The sequence below is a fragment of the Simochromis diagramma genome, unplaced genomic scaffold (genome assembly GCF_900408965.1).
Source record: "Simochromis diagramma unplaced genomic scaffold, fSimDia1.1 OVJJ01000367.1, whole genome shotgun sequence".
Taxonomy (NCBI): domain Eukaryota; kingdom Metazoa; phylum Chordata; class Actinopteri; order Cichliformes; family Cichlidae; genus Simochromis; species Simochromis diagramma.
Window position 1 is genome coordinate 1,293,441 of NW_024387288.1, and position 20,732 is coordinate 1,314,172.

At 45.7% G+C, this 20,732-nt stretch overlaps 2 protein-coding genes across 2 annotated transcripts; one reads left to right on the plus strand and one right to left on the minus strand.

Moving 5' to 3' along the window:
* Positions 1-949: 949 nt before the first annotated feature.
* eci2 (enoyl-CoA delta isomerase 2) lies at positions 950-9,123 on the minus strand. The gene is made up of 12 exons (XM_040003881.1): positions 8,939-9,123; positions 6,349-6,407; positions 5,955-6,058; positions 4,862-4,960; positions 4,463-4,654; positions 4,313-4,382; positions 3,844-3,946; positions 3,457-3,577; positions 2,472-2,561; positions 1,966-2,109; positions 1,272-1,519; positions 950-1,220 (listed from the first exon to the last, which is right to left on the minus strand). Exons 1-11 carry the CDS (start codon positions 8,992-8,994, stop codon positions 1,364-1,366), a joined length of 1,194 nt encoding a protein of 397 aa, XP_039859815.1. The 5' UTR covers positions 8,995-9,123; the 3' UTR covers positions 950-1,220; positions 1,272-1,363.
* A 7,009-nt stretch (positions 9,124-16,132) lies between these two features.
* On the plus strand, positions 16,133-19,387 carry LOC120716336 (gamma-crystallin N-B). Its single transcript, XM_040003836.1, has 5 exons — positions 16,133-16,153; positions 16,774-16,865; positions 17,817-17,973; positions 18,284-18,429; positions 19,086-19,387. The coding sequence occupies exons 1-5, from the start codon at positions 16,133-16,135 to the stop codon at positions 19,219-19,221; spliced, it is 552 nt and encodes a 183-aa protein (XP_039859770.1). The 3' UTR covers positions 19,222-19,387.
* Positions 19,388-20,732: the final 1,345 nt, after the last annotated feature.

The window sequence follows — 20,732 nt, forward strand, 5'->3', positions numbered from 1 at the left end:
GAATAGAATCAGAGTCAATGGGCGGGGCTTAACCCACATTTTAGCCGTCACTGACAGGATGGCGGTGCAGACAGGAAATGACCGTTCGTCTTCAGCATCCTGCCTCCATTTGGTCCGAACCACAGGAGCGTGTCATGGGTCAAAGTCTGGGCTCATGTTTCTCATTTATGAATATCTGTACGAGTCTGGCTTCAGACAGCGCCCTCTGTTGGCAGTTAGAAGCACAGGGTCAGTGGGGGCTGGACTTCATCTAAAATGATGAAGACTCGTCCTGAACGAGTGAAAGCTGGAGGATCCTGTTAGTCTGGTCTGTTGGAGTTCAGGTTTCCAGGCCTGGAGTCCTGCGTTAATATAAAACCTCTGGCAGAACAGCTGGATGAACTCCGGTGTACACAGGTGTTCATAGACAGCTACACCTTTCTTACCTCAAAGCACACCGTGTGCTGCACAACATTCAATATTTACTGTTATTTACATTTATTTAGGTTATTGCAGTGGTGGTGTGTTATTGTGGTGCTCTTGTTTTTCTCTCAACAAGTAACCAAGGAAATTTCTTTTCTTTTTTTTAGTGTCCTCTCTCACCGTCCGTCTTCCTGTCTTTCTTCCCCTCCCTCTTTTTTCTCCCTGTCCTATCCCCCACTCACGTCTGTCCCATCTGTGATAACTTGAAATGAAATTAAATAAATAAATGAATAATAAAGGTCAATCAAATGGACCAATACGACAAGGCCGTGATGAAGTAAATCCGTTGGGCGTCTTTGTTGACCTTCACAGATCAACTCTGACGGCTAAAGAACCAAACAGGCAAAAACAAAGACGTTTGATTTAAAGAATAAAGGGTAGAGAAAATTATAACTGTCAGACAGATTTGATATTTTCGTAGATTATAAAGTGTCCTTTCTAAACACCCACAAACACAGACTGAATATTTACAGAGAAGACGACCTCATCGAGTGATTATGAATTTATTGGACAAACAGACGTCGGAGAACGCTGAGCAGCAGTTAGAGTGTTTAAGGCACTTTACCAGCAGTGAGCACACTGAAAGCATCACGGTGTGAAAACTGAAGCTCAGACTCACACTGACTCCTAAAGCATCAGCTGAGGACAGAAGCTCTGTGAGCTTTAAGCCTGCGTTTCATTCACTGAGACCTGCTGCCACAGCCTCAGAGCCTCTGCACCTCCCTACCCCGCCCACCAGGTGGCGCTCACACTACAGAGAACCACCTGTGAACTGTTTTCTGTCTGTGGCGCCTCAACCTGAGCTGTGATTGGTCACGAAACATCCTACAGTCTGCTCTAAGTCACTCTACAACATTTACAATTAATAACCATCATCTTCATCATGCACGCCTCCTCTTCCTCAGAGCTTGGCCTTGGCCTGGAAGAAGCTCATGACGGCGTTGAAACACTCGTCTGACGTCCAGCGCTCCATCAGGCGCTCCACCTCGGCGTCGTTCACGGCGTGCAGGCGCTCCTTCTCCACCGAGCGGATCAGCTGTTTGGACAGAGCCAGAGACTGAAAGAGGGGCGGAGACAGAGAGGTCAGAGGTCAGATTAAGCTGATTCGGGGCCTGGACTCGTTTCCCTGCAGACACAGCCGTCAGCATCACTCTGAAGTCCTTCATACACAGAGACCAGTTTCACCTCAGAGCTAACAGGACAGTAAGTATTCAGTTCAGTTTTATTTATATAGCGCCAAATCACAACAAAAGTCGCCTCAAGGCGCTTCATAGGTACAGAGAAAAGCCCAACAATCATATGACCCCCTATGAGCAGCACTTTGGCGACAGTGGGAAGGAAAAACTCCCTTTTAACAGGAAGAAACCTCCAGCAGAACCAGGCTCAGGGAGGGGCGGGGCCATCTGCTGTGATTGGTTGGGGTGAGAGAAGAAGACAGGATAAAGACATGCTGTGGGAGACTGTAAAGCAGTAGAGTACTCGAGTAAGTCTGTGTGTGATTACGTTGCGGGGCAGCTTGGCGTAGGCCTTCAGCCGAGTCCAGACCTCCGACTGGAAGCTGCTGTCGGGGAAAACCTCGGTGACCAGGCCGAGCTCACAGGCCTGAACCGCCGTCAGCTTCTTGTTGAACAGCAGCATCTCGCTGGCCTGAAGACAGGAGACAGTCAGAGAGCTCATGTCCTCTATGTCCAACCAGCAGATACTCACGCCACATCAGTGTTACCATGGTTACAGTCATGTTTACTAACTGTGATGGTTTTAGGTCCGATGGTTTAAATGCTGTAAAATGTAACTAAAAATGAGGCAGCTTGAAATCAAAGAGATGAACTCAGTGTTTTCCTTTCATGTCATCCACAGAGGAACACTGTCACTGTACGACCTCACACACACACACACACACACACACACACACAAAAACGTCAGTCCTAACAGCTGCCTGCAGTGTGCACAGGTTACCAGCAGGGGGCAGCGTTCATATGAGCACTGCCTCTGTGACAGTGTGTGTGTACCTTAGCAGCACCCATGAGTTTAGGGAAGGTGTAGGAGGAGCATCCCTCGGCGCTCTGACCCAGCTGACTGAACGGAGTGTGGAAGGTGGCCTGAGACACAGAGGCACAGCGTCACCACCTGGAGCAGGTCGCTGTCACGTGACCTGAAAAGGTGTCTTTCATGGAAACTGGACGTTAAATTGTTCATTAACAATAACAATGAAGCTCTGCATCAACACCCAGCATCAGATAAATGAGGATAACACAGGTCTCTTATTTTTACTCACTGAAACCAGGAAAAACATTAAATAAAAGGTTTTCTCGTAACTCTTTTTAGTTTAATTACGTGTCGTTTCCCTTTTAAACTGAGATCTGCTGTCCTATACCCGAGTCAAGACACATATCAATCACATCCTGATGCACGCTCGACCGTCTCCAAAAGTTGATTCTGTTCATCTGGACGTGTTCAGTGGGAGAAACGTTTCGTCATCATCCAGGCGACGTCTTCAGTCTCAGCTGACTGCAGGTTTGCAGCCCACTGAAGGAACAATGGGCTGGGAGGTCAGTTCACTGATCATGGAAGCCTACATCCACATGAACAGACTCCAGAGAAATACAGACAGGAAATGGGACCAATTGTGGGAGTCAGTAGGAGGGGGGAGGGCACGGTCAGATGATCGTGTCTCACAACAGTTATGCATAGTTAGTGTAAGAAAATGGCTGTTGTGCATTTCTAATGTAAACTCGTGTTTCAGCAGAAACCCTGTAGGTGATGGAGGGAGATGGTGTTTGCAGCACTGATAATCATGCTGCGCTGCAGCGCAGTCAGAACAAACACGCACAGCAGGTCCAGCTGTGACCACAGAGGCAAGATCATCACCCAGGTGAGGAAACACACCTGAGTCTGCACTCAAACATCCTGAGCCTACGAGTCACAAAGGTTTCATCATCATCATCATCATGTGACGTCTTCTCTGTGTGTTTGTGTGTGTGTGTGTGCGCGCACCCTCTCTGTGGCGTAGACCAGGTCAAAGAGGCCCAGCACAGTGACAGACACGCCCACAGCCGGTCCGTTCACCACGGCAACCAGCGGCTTGGGGAAGTCTATGTAAGCGTTCACGTACTTCCTGCAGAGAGACAGAGGAGAACTCAGGGTTTCAGGTTTGGCACCAGATAAAACATCCTGACTGTGCGAGGCGGGAATGATTCAGGCTGATCTCTCCTTCAGGGCAGTTTGAGGTTCAGAGGTCAACAAGGAGACGACCTCACATGATGCAGATGACGGCGTGCATGCAGAGCCACTGTGATCCACGCTATACTTAAGGACATGAATACTTTGGTACTTTTACTCGAGTACAGTGGGTTTCCTGCTGCTTCCATCATGAACACTCACCTGAGCAGATCTGCACCCCGTCTGGCCATCTCCTCCACCCCGTTCTCCGGGATCTTGGTGAAGTTGGTGAGGTCGTTTCCACTGCAGTAGAAATCGCCGGCGCCTGAAACGTGAGAACGAAGAGAACACGCGTTCACTTCAACACGAGCCTGAAGGTTTCAGTCGGAGTTTAGTGCCAGCGAGGACGGACGCCGCGTTTCCTCAGACTCATTCTCACCACGAACAGCAACAATCATTCATGATGTTCAGTAACATCTGCAGGCCTGATGATGAGCCAGAGACGTTCACACAGCAGCACAACTTTATTCATTTGACTCTTCTTCCTGTCAGTGGTTTGTTCTGGAAGCTCACAGGACCTGACACACAGCCCTGTGTGTGTGTGTGTGTGTGTGTGTGTGTGTGTGTGTGTGTGTGTGTGTGTGTGTGTGTGTGTGTGTGTGTGTGTGTGCGCGTGCGTGCGTGCGCACACCTGTAACGACGGTGATGACAGAGTCGTCCGTGGCCGCCTGCTCCAGAGCGGCGATGATCTCGTTGTACATCTGACAGGAAACACAGATGTAAGAAAAGCAGGCGTACATGTTTTTGTTTCAGAGTAGCTTCGGTCTGAAGCGTGGCTGACCTCGGTCGTGATGGCGTTCTTCTTGGCCGGTCGGTTCAGTTTGATGGTGGTGATGTCATCCTCCTTGGTGACCAACAGCGTCTCGTAGGTCGCACCGCTCCCAGCTGGCTGTGCGCTCACCTGGGCGGAGCTTCCAGTCTCTGCCTCCACCAGGGAGCCAATCAGGTCGCAGTACTTCTGTCGGGCTTCATCCTAACAGATTCAAACCAAAGAGGAAAGAACACAGCAGAGCGGCCTGTTAGCATCAAGAAGCTAAAGGAGGAGCAGATCTGTGAGCTCCGAGCGCAGCGACGCTCTTTCAGGAAAGAGCGTTAACCTGAAGTCCCGAGAGAATAAAAGACTTCCTACGGACAGCTGAGCAACGACCCTTCATCATTTATCTCCCTGCTGTGTTTGTACCTGTGAGATGGAGCCCAGAGACTTCCACGCGTCCCACTTGGCCTTGTTGACAAAGTCCAGCATGCCGGGTTTGGGAGCGTTGCAGGGACCCTGGGTGGCCTGAGCGAGGAGGAAAAGGAGGAAGAGGAGCAGGTGAACTTATACTGAAGTCCTTCATGAACCCACACACCGGGACTTTTACACCGGGGCAGAGTTTTGAGCATCTCTGTCATATGTGTCGAGCTCGGCTTCATGTTAGCACTCCGACGAGACGAAGCAGCTGTTAGCGGCACACGCACGACTCCAGCCAATGACAGGAGATCAGCACGCTCCCACATCTGAACGCTGAGCACAGTTTTACTCACGTCTCAAACCGGGACGACAGACTGCTGAAGAAGGAGCAGAAGCAGCTGCTGACCCCACAGCTGACCCCACAGCTGGCCTCTCAGCTGACCCCACAGCTGGCCCCACAGCTGACGTAAGAATCTGGCAGGTGGCAGCAGTGAAGCTCAGTAACAAGATGGAGCGACTTATATTTTCCTTCACTTCCAAATCTAATCAGTCCCACAGTAACACCAATTAAATTAGTTTTTTTACACTGAGGTTACTGAAAATTAGACTCAGTTTTATGAAGTTTTCATAAGTATCATTTTTTTAAGCCAATACTTTTTTTTTAAAGGAGGACATGATTTTTTTTTTTTTTAAAAAGGTTTGACAAATCTGGATTAACCAATTAAAAACCTGCTTTGAAAAGCTCCACGTGAGAAATTTCCAGAACACCAAATGTCTGAATGTGGAACATCTAGAACGTGTGGAACATCTAGAACGCGTGGAACATCTAGAACGTGTGGAACAGCTAGAACGTGTGGAACATCTAGAACGTGTGGAACAGCTAGAATGTGTGGAACGTCTAGAACGTGTGGAACGTCTAGAACGTGTGGAACATGTGGAACATCTAGAACGTCTGAAACATCTAGAACGTGTGGAACATCTAGAACGTGTGGAACATCTAGAACGTGTGGAACATCTAGAACGTGTGGAACATGTGGAACATCTAGAACGTCTGAAACATCTAGAACGTGTGGAACATCTAGAACGTGTGGGGAACTGGCACCTGTTTGAAGAGAGCGTAGATCTTCAGTTTGACCTCGTTGCCCGGGTCGTCCTTCAGCGTCGACAGTTTGCTCTTCGCCTGCTCAAACTGCTCCACCGTCACACCTGAAAACACGCAATGACATCATCACCAAGAGTCCCCGATCGTCATCGTCATCGTCATCATCATCATCATCAGTACATGTGCTGTTTGAGCTCCTCAGAGAACTTACTGTGAGATTCTAAAATCCCAGCAGAAATAAACATGATACAAACCTGTTCTGGGCTCTGTCCTCTCCGTCCCCATAATAACACCTGTTTATAACTCACTGTGCTTTGAAGGCTCTCCTGCTGCTGTGAACATCATGGATGATGATGATGATGATGATGATGATGATGATGATGATGATACTCACCCATCATGGGAGACGCTGTGGTGTGAAACTTCAGGCTGGGAATGTTGGATCGGACTGAGCTGGAAACAGAAGCACACACAGTGTTTACAGAGCCAATCATGACTAACCTGACTCACACTTTCACTACAGCTTCACCCAAACAGGCGCAGCTCAGTGATGAAGACTATTGCTGTGGCTTCTTCGTCATTTAAGAGCAGAACCTCCATCTTCAGTGTGAATATGAGCTATAACATGCTAGCCCACCTGTCTGCTCACCTGTGACTAGGGTTGCCAACCGTCCCTTAAAAAACGGAATCGTCCCGTATTTAGAAACAAAAGTACTCGTCCCGTATTGAGCTAATAAGGGACGCACTTTGTCCCGTAATACAGTGAGAATCAAAAGTAGTCTACAAATGTTTATGGAATTAACGCTTTGTTTGAAAACATAATTCCCGCCCCTCTCCTGCTTTGTGACCAATGAGCTGACAGCACACTTATGACAATTCGAGTATGACAATTCAGATTACCGCTCATCTCATTGGTCGAGGAAAGGTCGCTTACGGAGAAAATACCGGAAGACAACAGATGACCACAACAAGAAGCATGGCCAACAGGGAAACAAACGCCGACACTGCGGTGCAAGTCTCGGACGACAGTACACCTAAAGCTGGGCAGGCACTGTGCGATTTTTTCAGTCACGTTATTCAGCTCCTGCTCAAACTGCACGATTGACTCACAGGGGTTAGAAGTTCGTAGGTCACGATGCAGGTCTCACACTATACGGCCCGATGCTCTGGTGCGACCTGAGTGCTCACACTGTGCGTCCATAGCATGAAGGTTATAACAGAAAATCTGTCGCTCGCTCTCCCTCTCTGTCTTTCACTCACACACACACACCACCACCATCAACGTTGCTAAATTGCTAATGAAAAACATGATCAGGAAGCTGTGATTGAGCAGCAGTGTAGATCCAACTATTTTCACGGTTGTTGTGGTCGTGATAATTTTGTGAGGCCACATCGAAAAGGCTCGGATGAGCTTTCCAAAGTTCTAAAGTTGTGCCTCCATCGCTTGTGTCCAGATCACACGCTGCACAGCCGTGCTGCTCCATCTTTTTCACCGACGTTTACGTGTTTGCGCGTGAGCAGTGTGAGCGGCGACACGTCACGAGCGATTGATGATCGGGAGCTGGTCGTGAGGTGTTAATCGCTTCTCGTTACCCCACGTATACTACACGACGCACGATGAAGGCCAAAATCGGGCCGATCACCAAATCGGTCGCACGACTCAAAAATCGTCTCAAAATGGGCCAAAAAAAAAAAAATCACACAGTGTGAGCCCAGCATTAGAGCAGCAATGTTTGTTCCCCTCAGAGAAAGAAAAAAAAGGCTGCAAAAGTACAGGGAGGAATGGGAAAAGGAAAACACCTGGCTGGAAAAGTGCACGATAACACCTATAAAGCGCACTGCACTGTGTGCCGGCGCACTTTTTCCATAGGCATGCTTCTAATGGTGGGCACATGAAGAATATGAGGGGCGTGACAGCTCGGGGAACCCTTAACCAATTTCTTGTCCACCAGGCCACGGCAGAAGCAGATATGGTATGTAAACACTGGTTTGTTGTTTAAACCCTCTGGTTAAGGTTAATATGGGCATGTGCAGTGAATATCAGCGCTATGTGGCCAGAAGTGTGATAATATAATTTATTTTGTGTAATAAACAACTGCAAGGATAGATGATTACAACAAATAGATGACTAATACATAAAAGTAATACATATTTTAATAATGATGATGAGTTATGATGTGTAATCATGGGAACAAGTGGGTTTACAAACAGGAGCAGCTGATTAGCATTAGAAAAGCTGAAATAATACCTCAGCTGAAGCCAATTGTACTAAATGCACTATATGTGCACAGTTACAAGAATATTTTTGTTCTATTGTTTTCTATTAATTTATATAATTTTAAGTTAAGCAGGACAGAGTTCTTTTAAAGAAAGATTTACTTATATTCTCAAAAGTTAAGCATGACAGGCTTCTGTTTAAGAAAGAGACCTGTTTTACTGTGTTAATGTTGTCATTTTGAGCTAAAAATAAGTGGCTAAATGATCATTTGTTTCCCATATGGTCATATCACAAAGAATATGCAAAAAAAAAAAAGAGCTACCACACCGGGAAGGGTGAAGACAACTGGGTCGCCCGGCCCTGGCCACGAGGTGTCCCTTATTTATCTTTCAGGGAGTTGGCAACCCTACCTGTGACCCGCTCACTGAATGAACAGAGGATGAAGCTGAGCCTCATCTTCAGGTCATGTCTGAATGTGGAGCAAAGGTCGTGGCTAGCTGCAGCCATGCTAGCTGCAGCTAGCTGCTTATTTAACAGCTGATATTTCGCCGCTTTGAGCGCGAGCAGCGCACCTGTCAGCTTCAGCCCGTCTCTGTGTGACACCTGAGTCTGACAGGTGTCGTTAGCTGTCAGGTAACCACAGACCCCCGACACTCAGTGCTAACAGCCATGCTATCTGTTAGCTTCCTCCAGACTTTTCTAACTACAGTTAGCATCTAAACTTCTGATTCCGCCTCAAACACCCCGCGGGCCTCCCCGGTCATACCTTGTTAATGTGACACGGCGCCAGACAGCGGAGCACCTCAGGGCGACGCCGGCCATTAAAGCGCAGATCCGGGGGTCCAAGGTTCGGGAGGACGGGCTAAGGCGGTGAAGGGTTAACTAGCGTCGCCACAGTGGAGCTAATCAGCGGCTAACATGTTTACATCGCTGCTCCCGCCCACGGCGTCATCTCCTGCTCTCCCATTGGTTAAAGAGAACTGCTGCATGTCTTCCTCTCTCTCTGTTTCCTGTCAGTCCTGACTGTATCTATGGAATAAAGCCAAAAAATAAATAAAGTCAGCTTCAACACAGACTGAGCTCACGTGATTTGATTTGATTAGTAACAGAAACTAATAAAATGGACAGACTGTATATAAAAGATGGCTGTAGCGCAGTTGTGGAGCCTCTTGCTGCCGCCATGTTGCTTTCTGTGTCCAGAAGTGACCATATTTAAGAGGCTATCAGCTGATGTCAGCATCACACAGACACAGGTACCTTCTCATTGAGTAACACCCAATCAAAGTCCTCAAATTTCACTGTGCACAAAACCTGAAGCTCCACATTGTTGGATGCTCTGTTACCACAGTAACCTCACAGCAGCCATGTTATTGGTCACATGATGTCATTAAACGCTCCAACAGCCCAAACACGGTCCAGAGGTGCAGTTCAGGTGAAGCTAGCAGACAGCTAGCAGCTACAACCACCTGTGTCACCATCCACCTCTCAGTCAAAGAGGCCACGCCCCTAATAATGCAAACTTTAATCCTTAATACGATTTAAACAGGTGAGTTATAAACAGGTGTTATGAATGCAGATATTATCTCTGGACATCAAACAGTCTGTGAGCATGATTTTTTAACCTTTATTGGAAGAAATGATCAAATCCAAGTCAAACAGACCAGAATTGTAACAATTTACATTATAAAGATGGTGAAGCAAGTCATTGACTTCAAAGGGAGAAAATAAAGTATCTGGGGTTCAATAATAGGGAACATAGACCTTTTGACAGAGGCAGGAACATTAGAATAACAAGTACTTTGTGGGTTTACAGCATAGTACAGCAGTTTTTCTTATTCACATTTGAAATAAGCTTAAGTGACTTAAAATATTGACAAAATGGTAAATGGCCTGTATTTATACAGCGCTTTATTAGTCCCTAAGGACCCCAAAGCGCTTTACATATCCAGTCATCCACACATTCGTGATGGCAGCTACAATGTAGCCACAGCCACCCTGGGGCACACTGACAGAGGCGAGGCTGCCGGACACTGGCGCCACCGGGCCCTCTGACCACCACCAGTAGGCAACGGGTGAAGTGTCTTGCCCAAGGACACAACGACCGAGACTGTCCAAGCCGGGGCTCGAACCGGCAACCTTCCAATTACAAGGCGAACTCCCAACTCTTGAGCCACGATCGCCCCCGTAAAAAAGTAATTGAAGAAGACGGTAAACAGAGGAGAGGCATCTTCCACTTACATGAATGAATAAAACACTTACACAGCACTATTACAAAACTGACAACATCTGAGATTTCAGAGTCCAGGTTGTCCATAAAGTAAAGAACATCCTTACATGTGAAGGCAGGTATATTGGAAATTCTGAGTGAAAGCCAGCAGAGTATTTCAAACCAAAAAGCATCAACGTACTGACATTTGAAAAATAGATGCTCTAGTGTTTCTGGATGAGAAGAACAGAAAAGAGTCGGACTCGAACTTAAACCTTGGAGCTCTCCAACTGGATAAACGTCAGATATGATTCTGAAGTGTTTCTTTCATTTTAGGCACAGGTGGCTATTTTAGGTAAGAAAATGACTTTTCTTTCAACGTGTTATCAAGGTGATGTCTGACATTGACATTATAGTTACAGAATACAGTTTGCTTACAGGTATTAGAGATTAACTTATTACTAAATTGTCCTTTATTGAGGTGTTATTGTCAGTGAAGGTGAGCTTGTTCTTGTTAGTGAATACTTTAAAGTGTTTACGGTGGTGTGGGTATCGCTTTACAAACCTTATAATTATTAAATGAAACGTCTATTTTATGTTTATCAATAAATTCTTCGTAAGATAGCAAGTTTCTGTTTTTATCAAGCAGATCAAAAACAAACACACACCGCTATCATACCAGTCTGATTTAAATAAGGACTCTTATTGATGACTATGACCCTGTTATTCCACAGCACAGAATTGTGGGTGAAAATTAGTTTCCCAACATTCAAAGCTTGCTTATAGAAACTAGACAACTTAAGAGGAATCTCAGATACAGTGGGGCAAAAAAGTATTTAGTCAGCCACCGATTGTGCAAGTTCCCCCACTTAAAATGATGACAGAGGTCAGTAATTTGCACCAGAGGTACACTTCAACTGTGAGAGACAGAATGTGAAAAAAAAATCCATGAATCCACATGGTAGGATTTGTAAAGAATTTATTCGTAAATTAGGGTGGAAAATAAGTATTTGGTCACCTCAAACAAGGAAAATCTCTGGCTCTCACAGACCTGTAACGTCTTCTGTAAGAAGCTTTTCTGTCCCCCACTCGTTACCTGTATGAATGGCACCTGTTTGAACTCATCATCTGTATAAAAGACACCTGTCCACAGCCTCAAACAGTCAGACTCCAAACTCCGCCATGGCCAAGACCAAAGAGCTTTCGAAGGACACCAGGAAAAGTATTGTAGACCTGCACCAGACTGGGAAGAGTGAATCTACAATAGGCAAGCAGCTTGGTGTGAAAAAATCAACTGTGGGAGCAATCATCAGAAAATGGAAGACATACAAGACCACTGATAATCTCCCTCGATCTGGGGCTCCACGCAAGATCTCATTCCGTGGGGTCAAAATGATCATGAGAACGGTGAGCAAAGATCCCAGAACCACACGGGGGGACCTGGTGAATGACCTGCAGAGAGCTGGGACCAAAGTAACAAAGGTCACCATCAGTAACACACTACAACGGCAGGGAATCAAATCCCGCAGTGCCAGACGTGTTCCGCTGCTGAAGCCAGTGCATGTCCAGGCCCGTCTGAAGTTTGCCAGAGAGCACATGGATGATACAGCAGAGGATTGGGAGAATGTCATGTGGTCAGATGAAACCAAAGTAGAACTTTTTGGTATAAACTCAACTCGTCGTGTTTGGAGGAAGAAGAATACTGAGTTGCATCCCAAGAACACCATACCTACTGTGAAGCATGGGGGTGGAAACATCATGCTATGGGGCTGTTTTTTCTGCCAAGGGGACAGGACGACTGATCCGTGTTAAGGACAGAATGAATGGGGCCATGTATCGTGAGATTTTGAGCCAAAACCTCCTTCCATCAGTGAGAACTTTGAAGATAAAACTAGGCTGGGTCTTCCAACATGACAATGATCCAAAACACACCGCCCGGGCAACAAAGGAGTGGCTCCGAAAGAAGCATTTGAAAGTCCTGGAGTGGCCTAGCCAGTCTCCAGACCTCAACCCCATAGAAAATCTGTGGCGGGAGTTGAAAGTCCGTGTTGCTCAGCGACAGCCCCAAAACATCACTGCTCTCGAGAAGATCTGCATGGAGGAATGGGCCAAAATACCAGCTACTGTGTGTGCAAACCTGGTAAAGACCTATAGTAAACGTTTGACCTCTGTTATTGCCAACAAAGGTTATGTTACAAAGTATTGAGTTGTATTTTTGTTATTGACCAAATACTTATTTTCCACCCTGATTCACAAATAAATTCTTTACAAATCCTACCATGTGGATGCATGGATTTTTTTTTTCACATTCTGTCTCTCACAGTTGAAGTGTACCTCTGGTGCAAATTACTGACCTCTGTCATCATTTTAGGTGGGGGAACTTGCACAATCGGTGGCTGACTAAATACTTTTTTGCCCCACTGTATTTCAAAATCACATCTGAGCAGAAAATCTACCCTCGAGCTTATTAAAGAGTTTGTTTGGATTATGGCACCACATAGACTGAGGGAAATGCAGTCGTTCATCCATCTGAGCCTGAATGCAGCAATAATGGATTCAAAGTCTAAAGCTTTCATAGTCTTTAACTGTGATTTGTGTATATAATGTGTTTTATTCTTCCAGATAAAGCTGAATAAAATAGAATTGGACAGTTTAATCATTTTGGGAGATGTAAAAATTGAATAACAGGGATATGTGAGTCTTGAAAGTCCTTCTGCTTTAGACAGTAAGATACGACCTAATATGGATAAATCACGTGTTAGCCAGTGATTAAATATTTTTTTTAACTACATTTAATCTAGAAGTTATGTTATTATTCTCTCCATCATTAATATTCTTACTGATTATTAAACCAAGGTACTTTACCTCCTCTCTTACTGGAATATTGTTAGCAGTACTTTGATTACAGCTGTGCAGCTAAGATTTCACATTTTCTAAGGTTTAGTGTTAAGACGGATGCTTTGAAACTGAAAGGATTTTATTAATTGCAGTAGAGACCATATTTATATTCCTTAGAAATAAGGCAGTGTCGTCAGCACATTGACTAATTTTAAATTCTTTATCAAGAATGTTGATTCCTTCCAGATCTGGAGAGAGTTTGATATAAATGGCATTTCTGCTGCAACAACAAACAATAACGGGCTAATAGAGCATCCCCGCTGAATGCCACGATTAATTTTAAAACTATTAGAAAACCCTTGATTGAGAGCAGTTCTACTTGTTATATCTCTGTACAACATTTTCACTACACTGACAGATCTGGGACCCAAACCCACAGCCTCCAGAGCTTTAAATAACAAATTATGCCCCAAAGAATCAAAAGCTTTAAAGAAAACAGGAAATAAAATAAAAAGGCTATCATGAGGAATATTTTTATAAAGGACTGTGTCTCATCTATTATTTGAGTTATTCCTATTTTTAATCTGTTGGCATAGAGATGAGCTAACAATTCATAATCACAGCATAGAAGTGTGATACGTCTGCAGTTATCTAAAAGGACCGAGTCCTTGTTTGGTTTAGGAAGTAAAGAAATGATTCCTCGTTTCACAGTTGGAGAGAGCATCTGATCATTAACACATTCATTGAATACCTCTAATAACAAATCTTTAATGTCACTCCAGAAATATCTGTAAAATTCAATCGTGGCTCCACTCGCCATCTGGGAAACAGCAGCATCCAAATCTGTGAACATGATTATTTAAACACGTCTCTGCGGCTGACTCACTGCTGCCTCTGCTGGACATCAGGGGGACTGCAGCTGCTGCCTGTAAACCCCGTCGAGCAGAGCACGATCACAAGTCTGTGACTGTGGAGTCTGAGTGCAGTGAACTCATCATTGTGTTCAGGAAACCAGCCTGAGACCATCTGAACTCTGACACGGAGCTTTGGCAGCCTGAGCCCAGGAGGCTGTCCTGACAAACAGCTGACTGCGATCATGTGACCACAGTCAGAGCTGCAGGTGGTTAATGTGCTTTCATTCTGCCTGTGTTCAGCCTGATCCTCAGAAAACCTGCAAACACACCTCAGAGAAACGTTTATAAATAATATTTAATGTTGCTTCAGGTTGAAGGTTTCAGCTCAGAGAACAGAACAAAGCTTTGATTTGGTTCTTCCTGTCTCGTCTCAGCTTGGTGCAGTGTTTCCATCAGCTGAGAACACCTGACAGGTACGTCCTCTGACTGTCCACCTGTGTGCTGACAGGACACATACATCAACTGTAACCACACAGGTGAGGACGCGGCGGGAAACCTACCAGCAATAAAAACAGGAAGCACAAGAGCAGTTACCAAAATAAAACAGGAAGCGGACACACAGGAGACACGAGGAGGATAAAAACAGAAAAAGAACCACACAGGAAGTAGAAACCCAAACTGTGGTGGTAAAAGTCACCTGTTCACCTGCCGAGAGTAGCTTTACCTCAGCCTGAGGTTCACTGCTGCTGCTGTTGGTGCTCAGAGAGATGAAGACGTCACATCAAAGCAGGACTGAAGCTCAGCTCCTGGAAAAGTTTAAATAGTCAAAGAAAGACTGAACGAAACCTAACAGCTGCATCAGTGCAGGCAGTGTCAGTGACGCAGTATTAGTACTTTTACTGCAGTAGAGGATGGCAGTACTTCCCTGACCGCAGCCTGTTTGTGTAGAAACGTGACGTGTGCAAGATCATTGAGCTGCAAAGCTGCGGCCAAGCACTTTCTATTCACACACACACACACACTCACACACACACACACACACACACACACACACACACACACACACCCACAACACACACACACACACACACACTCACACACACACACACTCACCACACACACACACACACACACTCACACACACACACCACACACTCACACACACACACACACACACTCACAACACACACACACACACACACACTCACCACACACACACACACACTCACACACACTCACACACACACACACTCACACACCACACACCTCACACACACTCACACACACACACACACTCACACACACACACACACACACTCACACACACACACACTCTCACACACACTCACACACACACACTCTCACACACACACACACACACACACTCCACACACACACACACACACACACACACTCACACACACTCACACACACTCACACACACAAACACACTCTCACACACACACCACACACACACACACACACACTCACACACACACACACACACACACACACACACACTCTCACACACACACTCACACACACACACACACACAACACACACACACCACACTACACACACACACTCAAACACACTCACACACAACACACACAAACACACTCACACACACTACACACACACACACACACACTCACACACAACACACACACACACACACACAACTCACACATCACACACTCACACACACACACAACACACACTCAAACACACACACACTCACACACCACACACACACACACACTCACACACACTCAACAACACACCACACACTCTACACAACACACACTCACACACACACCAACACACACCACACACACACAAACACACACAGCAGAATCAGCAGACAGGTCTTGGATGAACTGAAAGCGTCGAGGCAGCAGAACATTTGAAGCCGACTCTTTTGTCCGGGGGCCTCGGCCCTCGGCCCGCCGCGCCCCTCGCTCGCCCCCCTGCCGTATAAATTTGGGGTGTCCAAACTTTTTCTCTGTTACACTGTGTGTGTGGTTGCGGGCCAGGTTGGACGACATCCAGCGGGACAAAATGTCACAGTACTCTGGAAAGGTGAGTGAGACCGACGAGGATCGCTTTGAGCTCTGTTTCAGTCTGAGCTCTGAAGCTGAAGATCAGGCTGCTTAAAATAGTCAATTTTTGAATGGAGTTTGGTGTGAAGCTCCTCACAGCAGCAGGACATTTAGTTTTTAAAGACAAGAACAGAAAAAATAAATCATCACTTTGAGTTTCACTTCACATTCATGTGAAACATTAAAATGAAAGTTTCTGCTTTTGTTAAAACTTCACTGTTTGCTGTTGATGATGTCACTTTAATAAAGCAGCTGGAGTCATATTTAAGACCAAACAGACGTCGCTGCACGCTCGATCGTCCTCTAAGCCCAGGCTCAGGTTTCAGAGCAGCACCTTCAGGGTACCCAAGTAAAAATACTCAGTTACTTTCCAGCCTAGATTCAGAAATGTCATTCATTGTTATTTATTCGTGTTATTCCATGTTAGAGACATCAAAGACTAACAACCTGGTGAAGGATGGAGATGATTCACATGACAGAGTCATGATAAATTCAGACCTGTGAGACTGGAGGCTTCAGATTACAGCAGGAACTTCGTCCTGTCACTCATTTTTAAATAAAGTTTCATTGAATGAAAGCACGTGACCGTTTGTCCTGCAGATTACTTTTTATGAGGGGAAGTGCTTCACCGGCAGGAAGCTGGAGGTCAGAGGTGACTGTGATAACTTCCAGGACCGCGGCTTCATGAACAGGTAACTTCCTGTTTTCAGGTGTTTGCTTTCTCTTTTTTTCTTTACTGAAGACGTTTGAACCTGAACTGAGTCAGAGCAGATCTTCAGTCGCACCTTCAGTTTCTCTGAGCTCAGAAACCAGAGTCTGACTGATCAGCTGATCAGAGGAAACGTAACAGCTGGTTTTATGTAATACCGCTCTGAGCCACGAGGGGGCGCAGCCTGTCAGTGTAACTAAGCAGGTCATGAAGTCATGACAAGTACAACAAATGTCAGAAACTGAGAGAACTGCAGCGCACATCTGGAAACACATGTGTTGAATCGCTGCCCCCTGGTGGTCACATTTATATTCAAACCGTGTGGACGAAACTGTTTCTGCTTTCAGCTTCTGAAATTCAGGCGAGAGCTGATATTTCTGACGAGCCTCTGAATACTGATACGAGGTCAGCTTGTGTTTCAGTTACTCTTAAGAGTTTTTCTAATGACATCAATGAAAACACAGAAGAACAGAAGCTTTGTGATTTCTGGCCGTACAGGAAGTCTAAACGTTTCCTTTTTAGTGACAAATAGACACACATATCAAAAATCTGACGTTCTGCAAACTCAAAGATGTGAATTTGATGACCAACAGTTTTCACTAGCAGCACAAACTCAGACTGAAGTCCGTCCACACAGAAACCATATTCAGCACTTTTTTTCTGACCTTATCAAGCATTCAGTCGCTCTTCATCAGAGGAGAGCACGAGGCCGACATCATCATCATCATGGTCAGGATAAACTGGAGTTCTTGGTGTAAGTGCTTCCTGTTTCCTTCAGCTGATCATCACCTGAGCTCCATGACTGCGTCTGAGCAGATGATCGTGCTGGGACGGAGGATGAAAAAGTTCTGACCAGTTAAACCTGCTGATGGTTTCAACATGTGACTGAGCACCTCTGCAGGGTAACATCTGGAGCCTGTCTTTGTCTCTTCAGGGTGAACTCGATCCGTGTGGAGAGCGGAGCCTGGATCTGCTACGACCACCCTGACTTCAAGGGCCAGCAGTACATCCTGGAGCACGGCGAGTACCCAGAATTCCAGAGGTGGAACTCCCACAACGACCACATGGGATCCTGCAAACCCATCCGCATGGTGAGCACCTCTGACGGGGTCGTGATTGTTTAAAGAGCACAGATGAGGTGATCTGACAGATCTGAGATTTTACTGCTGTCAGGAAACACAATTTCATCTTCTTTTTAATTCACACTTTTAAAAATGTCAGAGTTTGTTTTTCATGTGTTAGTGAAAGACTGACTCTGTGAGTCTTTTCCACTGAGGGGAAACCATCTTTTCTCGCTTTGGGGTGAAGCACCTTCATCCTGAAGCTACAGCTGCTCCGTCCGGTCTGTGATATAGGTTTTGTTGTTGGATTCTGACCTAATCGTGTCCGTCTGTCCGGCAGCACGGCGAGCACTACCGCATCGAGCTGTTCGAGGGCTGTAACTTCTCCGGTCAGTGCGTGGACATCTGCGACGACTGCCCCTTCCTGCAGAGCCGCGGCTTCTCCAAGAACTGCATCAACTCTGTGAAGGTCTACGGAGACGGAGCGTGAGTTTCTCCTTTACCAGAAACCTTAACGCTGATGTTCCTGCTCCCCAGGGGATAAACTTTGGTGACTTTTAACCTGAGATTAGTATTAGGACAATATTCCTAACATGCTAACAGGAAATATTTATCATTCACATTCAAAGTAAAGGTCGGTTGTTGACATATTCCTGCTCTGCAGAGGATGAACTCTGTAGACTTTATTGCTGCTGGCAGCTTAGACTGTGGGGCTCATTATTTATTATCCCCAGATGATGAAATGTGACACAGTAATGTTCTTGTTCTTGGAAGTTTTGGCTGATGATTGATTTGATTGATTGAGTTCAAACTTTAGCTTTCAGGATTTTTCACATTCATGTCCCCCTGAGGATGAACCCCACCAGGCTTATCTTATTATTAGACTTCTCACCTGGAGACCAGTAGAACTGTTTTTCATCCTCAGCTTAATTTTTCTATTTAGTGCTAATGTTAGCATGCTAACAACCTAAGGTTGGATGTGTTAGCATGACTTAACATAATAGAAAAAAGTCTAAAGATGTTTTAAGGCGGAATATATTTAAACATCATTCAGAATCCTCCTTAACAAAAGTGTGACAGGTTAATAAAAGCATGTTCCTCACTTTAACCCCGCCTCTCTTCCCTCCTTGCTCCGCCTCCAGCTGGGTGATGTACGAGGAGCCAAACTTCCGTGGCCGCATGTACATTGTTGAGCGTGGAGACTACTGCAGCCATAACGAGTGGCAGGCCCAGAACCCCAACATCCAGTCCATCCGCAGAGTCGTCAACTACTTCTAAACCCCTCTGACCTCTGACCCCCAACCCTGACCAGCCCCCCTCACCTGTGACTGTAATCATGTACGATAAATAAACTCGGACTAAAATAAGAAAGCAGGTTTTTTATCAAACAGTCTGTGTGTGTGTTGATTTGTGTGGCCACACCGACACCATCACACAAACAGGTTTTCATTCTTGCTGTGACAAAAGAAATTATAATCTGGATTAATACAGACAACAGAAAAAATCTGTTTCTGACAGGTGGAGAGTTAATTGAAACTTCTGACAAAGTTTTAAAGATGTATTGTGGTGAATCCCACTGATGATATAAAAGACTCACAAAAATTCATGTATTCATATGATGTACTAAGTGTTAGAGGGTTAGGAGACCTTTAAATATGTCTGTGAAGGTTTGCAGTCATCCAGGTCAGAGTAATCTAAGGAGCTTGGCAGAGAATCCCAGAATTTTAAGCCCTATGGGAGTGTCCCTAAGAGGGTCATGGACCCACTACTGACCCTCTTAGGGACACTCCCATAGGGCTTATAAATCTGGACTCTCTACCAGTTGCTCTTAGAACTGAAGACGTTCTCAGATGAGAGGCCAAAAGTCTTCAAGAAACTTAAAGTCCAGACGCTTTTCTCTCCAAGATCCTTAGACTAGGATTTTTCAACCATCAATCATTTAGATTTAAGGAGTAACAGGACATGTGAAGGAATAATAAGTTGGTCTAATTATGAGCTGCGTGAATGCATCGATCTTTAAAGCACTTTTTGGCTCTAGGTTATATTCCTGGAGAATTTACATCAAGTTAGTACTCAGAGGCCCCTCCATGAATCGCTACCTCATCGTGGTGGAAGGTTTGTGTGTCCCAGGGATCCTGTGTTGTTTGCACTCTGGTAGGGTCTCCTGTGGCAAATCAGTCCTTGGTGAGGGACCAGACAAGAGTGATTCAAAAATCTCCAATAAGAAGTAGATCCAGATTGTCTGCACTTAGCATCAGTTCAGAGTACCCGGCCTTCCTGAAGTCCTTGGGTGTGGTGCTTGAGGGTGCTCCACCTCGGGACTCGTCTTACTGGGAGACTTCAACACTCGGGCAATGACAGTGTGACCTGGAGGGGCGTGATTTGGAGGAAAGGAGCGTCTGTTCGTTAGTCGAACCTCGGATACAGGAGGAACAATGCAATTTCCATCCTGGTCGTGGAACACTAGACCAGCTCTCTATCCTGTCAAGGATACCTGAGGGAGCCTGGGAAATTGCCCAACCAGTCTGCATGTATTTTGTGGACTTGGAGAAGGCCTTCGACCGTGTCCCTCATGGTGTTCTGTAGGAGGTGCTGCGGGAGTATGGGGAGTCTTTGCTACGGGCTATCTGAACCTTACACAACTGCTGCAAGAGCTTGGTCCACATAGCTGGCAATAAGTCAGACTCGCTCCCGGTGGGTTATGGACCCCACCAAAGCTGCACTTTGTCACTGATTCTGTTCATAATCTTTATGGAGGAGTTTGGCCATCCAGGAGGGGCTCATACAGC

Bases quoted from the DNA above. Each gene is read 5' to 3' on its own strand.
- eci2 (XM_040003881.1), bottom strand. From the start codon at position 8,994: ATGGCCGGCGTCGCCCTGAGGTGCTCCGCTGTCTGGCGCCGTGTCACA. The intron at 6,059-6,348 runs GTGAGTATCATC...GCGTGTTTTCAG, and splicing joins CACAGCGTCTCCCATGATGG to GTGTGACGGTGGAGCAGTTT. The intron at 4,383-4,462 runs GTCAGCCACGCT...GTTTCCTGTCAG, and splicing joins AGAACGCCATCACGACCGAG to ATGTACAACGAGATCATCGC.
- LOC120716336 (XM_040003836.1), top strand. From the start codon at position 16,133: ATGTCACAGTACTCTGGAAAG. The intron at 16,154-16,773 runs GTGAGTGAGACC...TTTGTCCTGCAG, and splicing joins TGTCACAGTACTCTGGAAAG to ATTACTTTTTATGAGGGGAA. The intron at 18,430-19,085 runs GTGAGTTTCTCC...CTCCGCCTCCAG, and splicing joins AAGGTCTACGGAGACGGAGC to CTGGGTGATGTACGAGGAGC.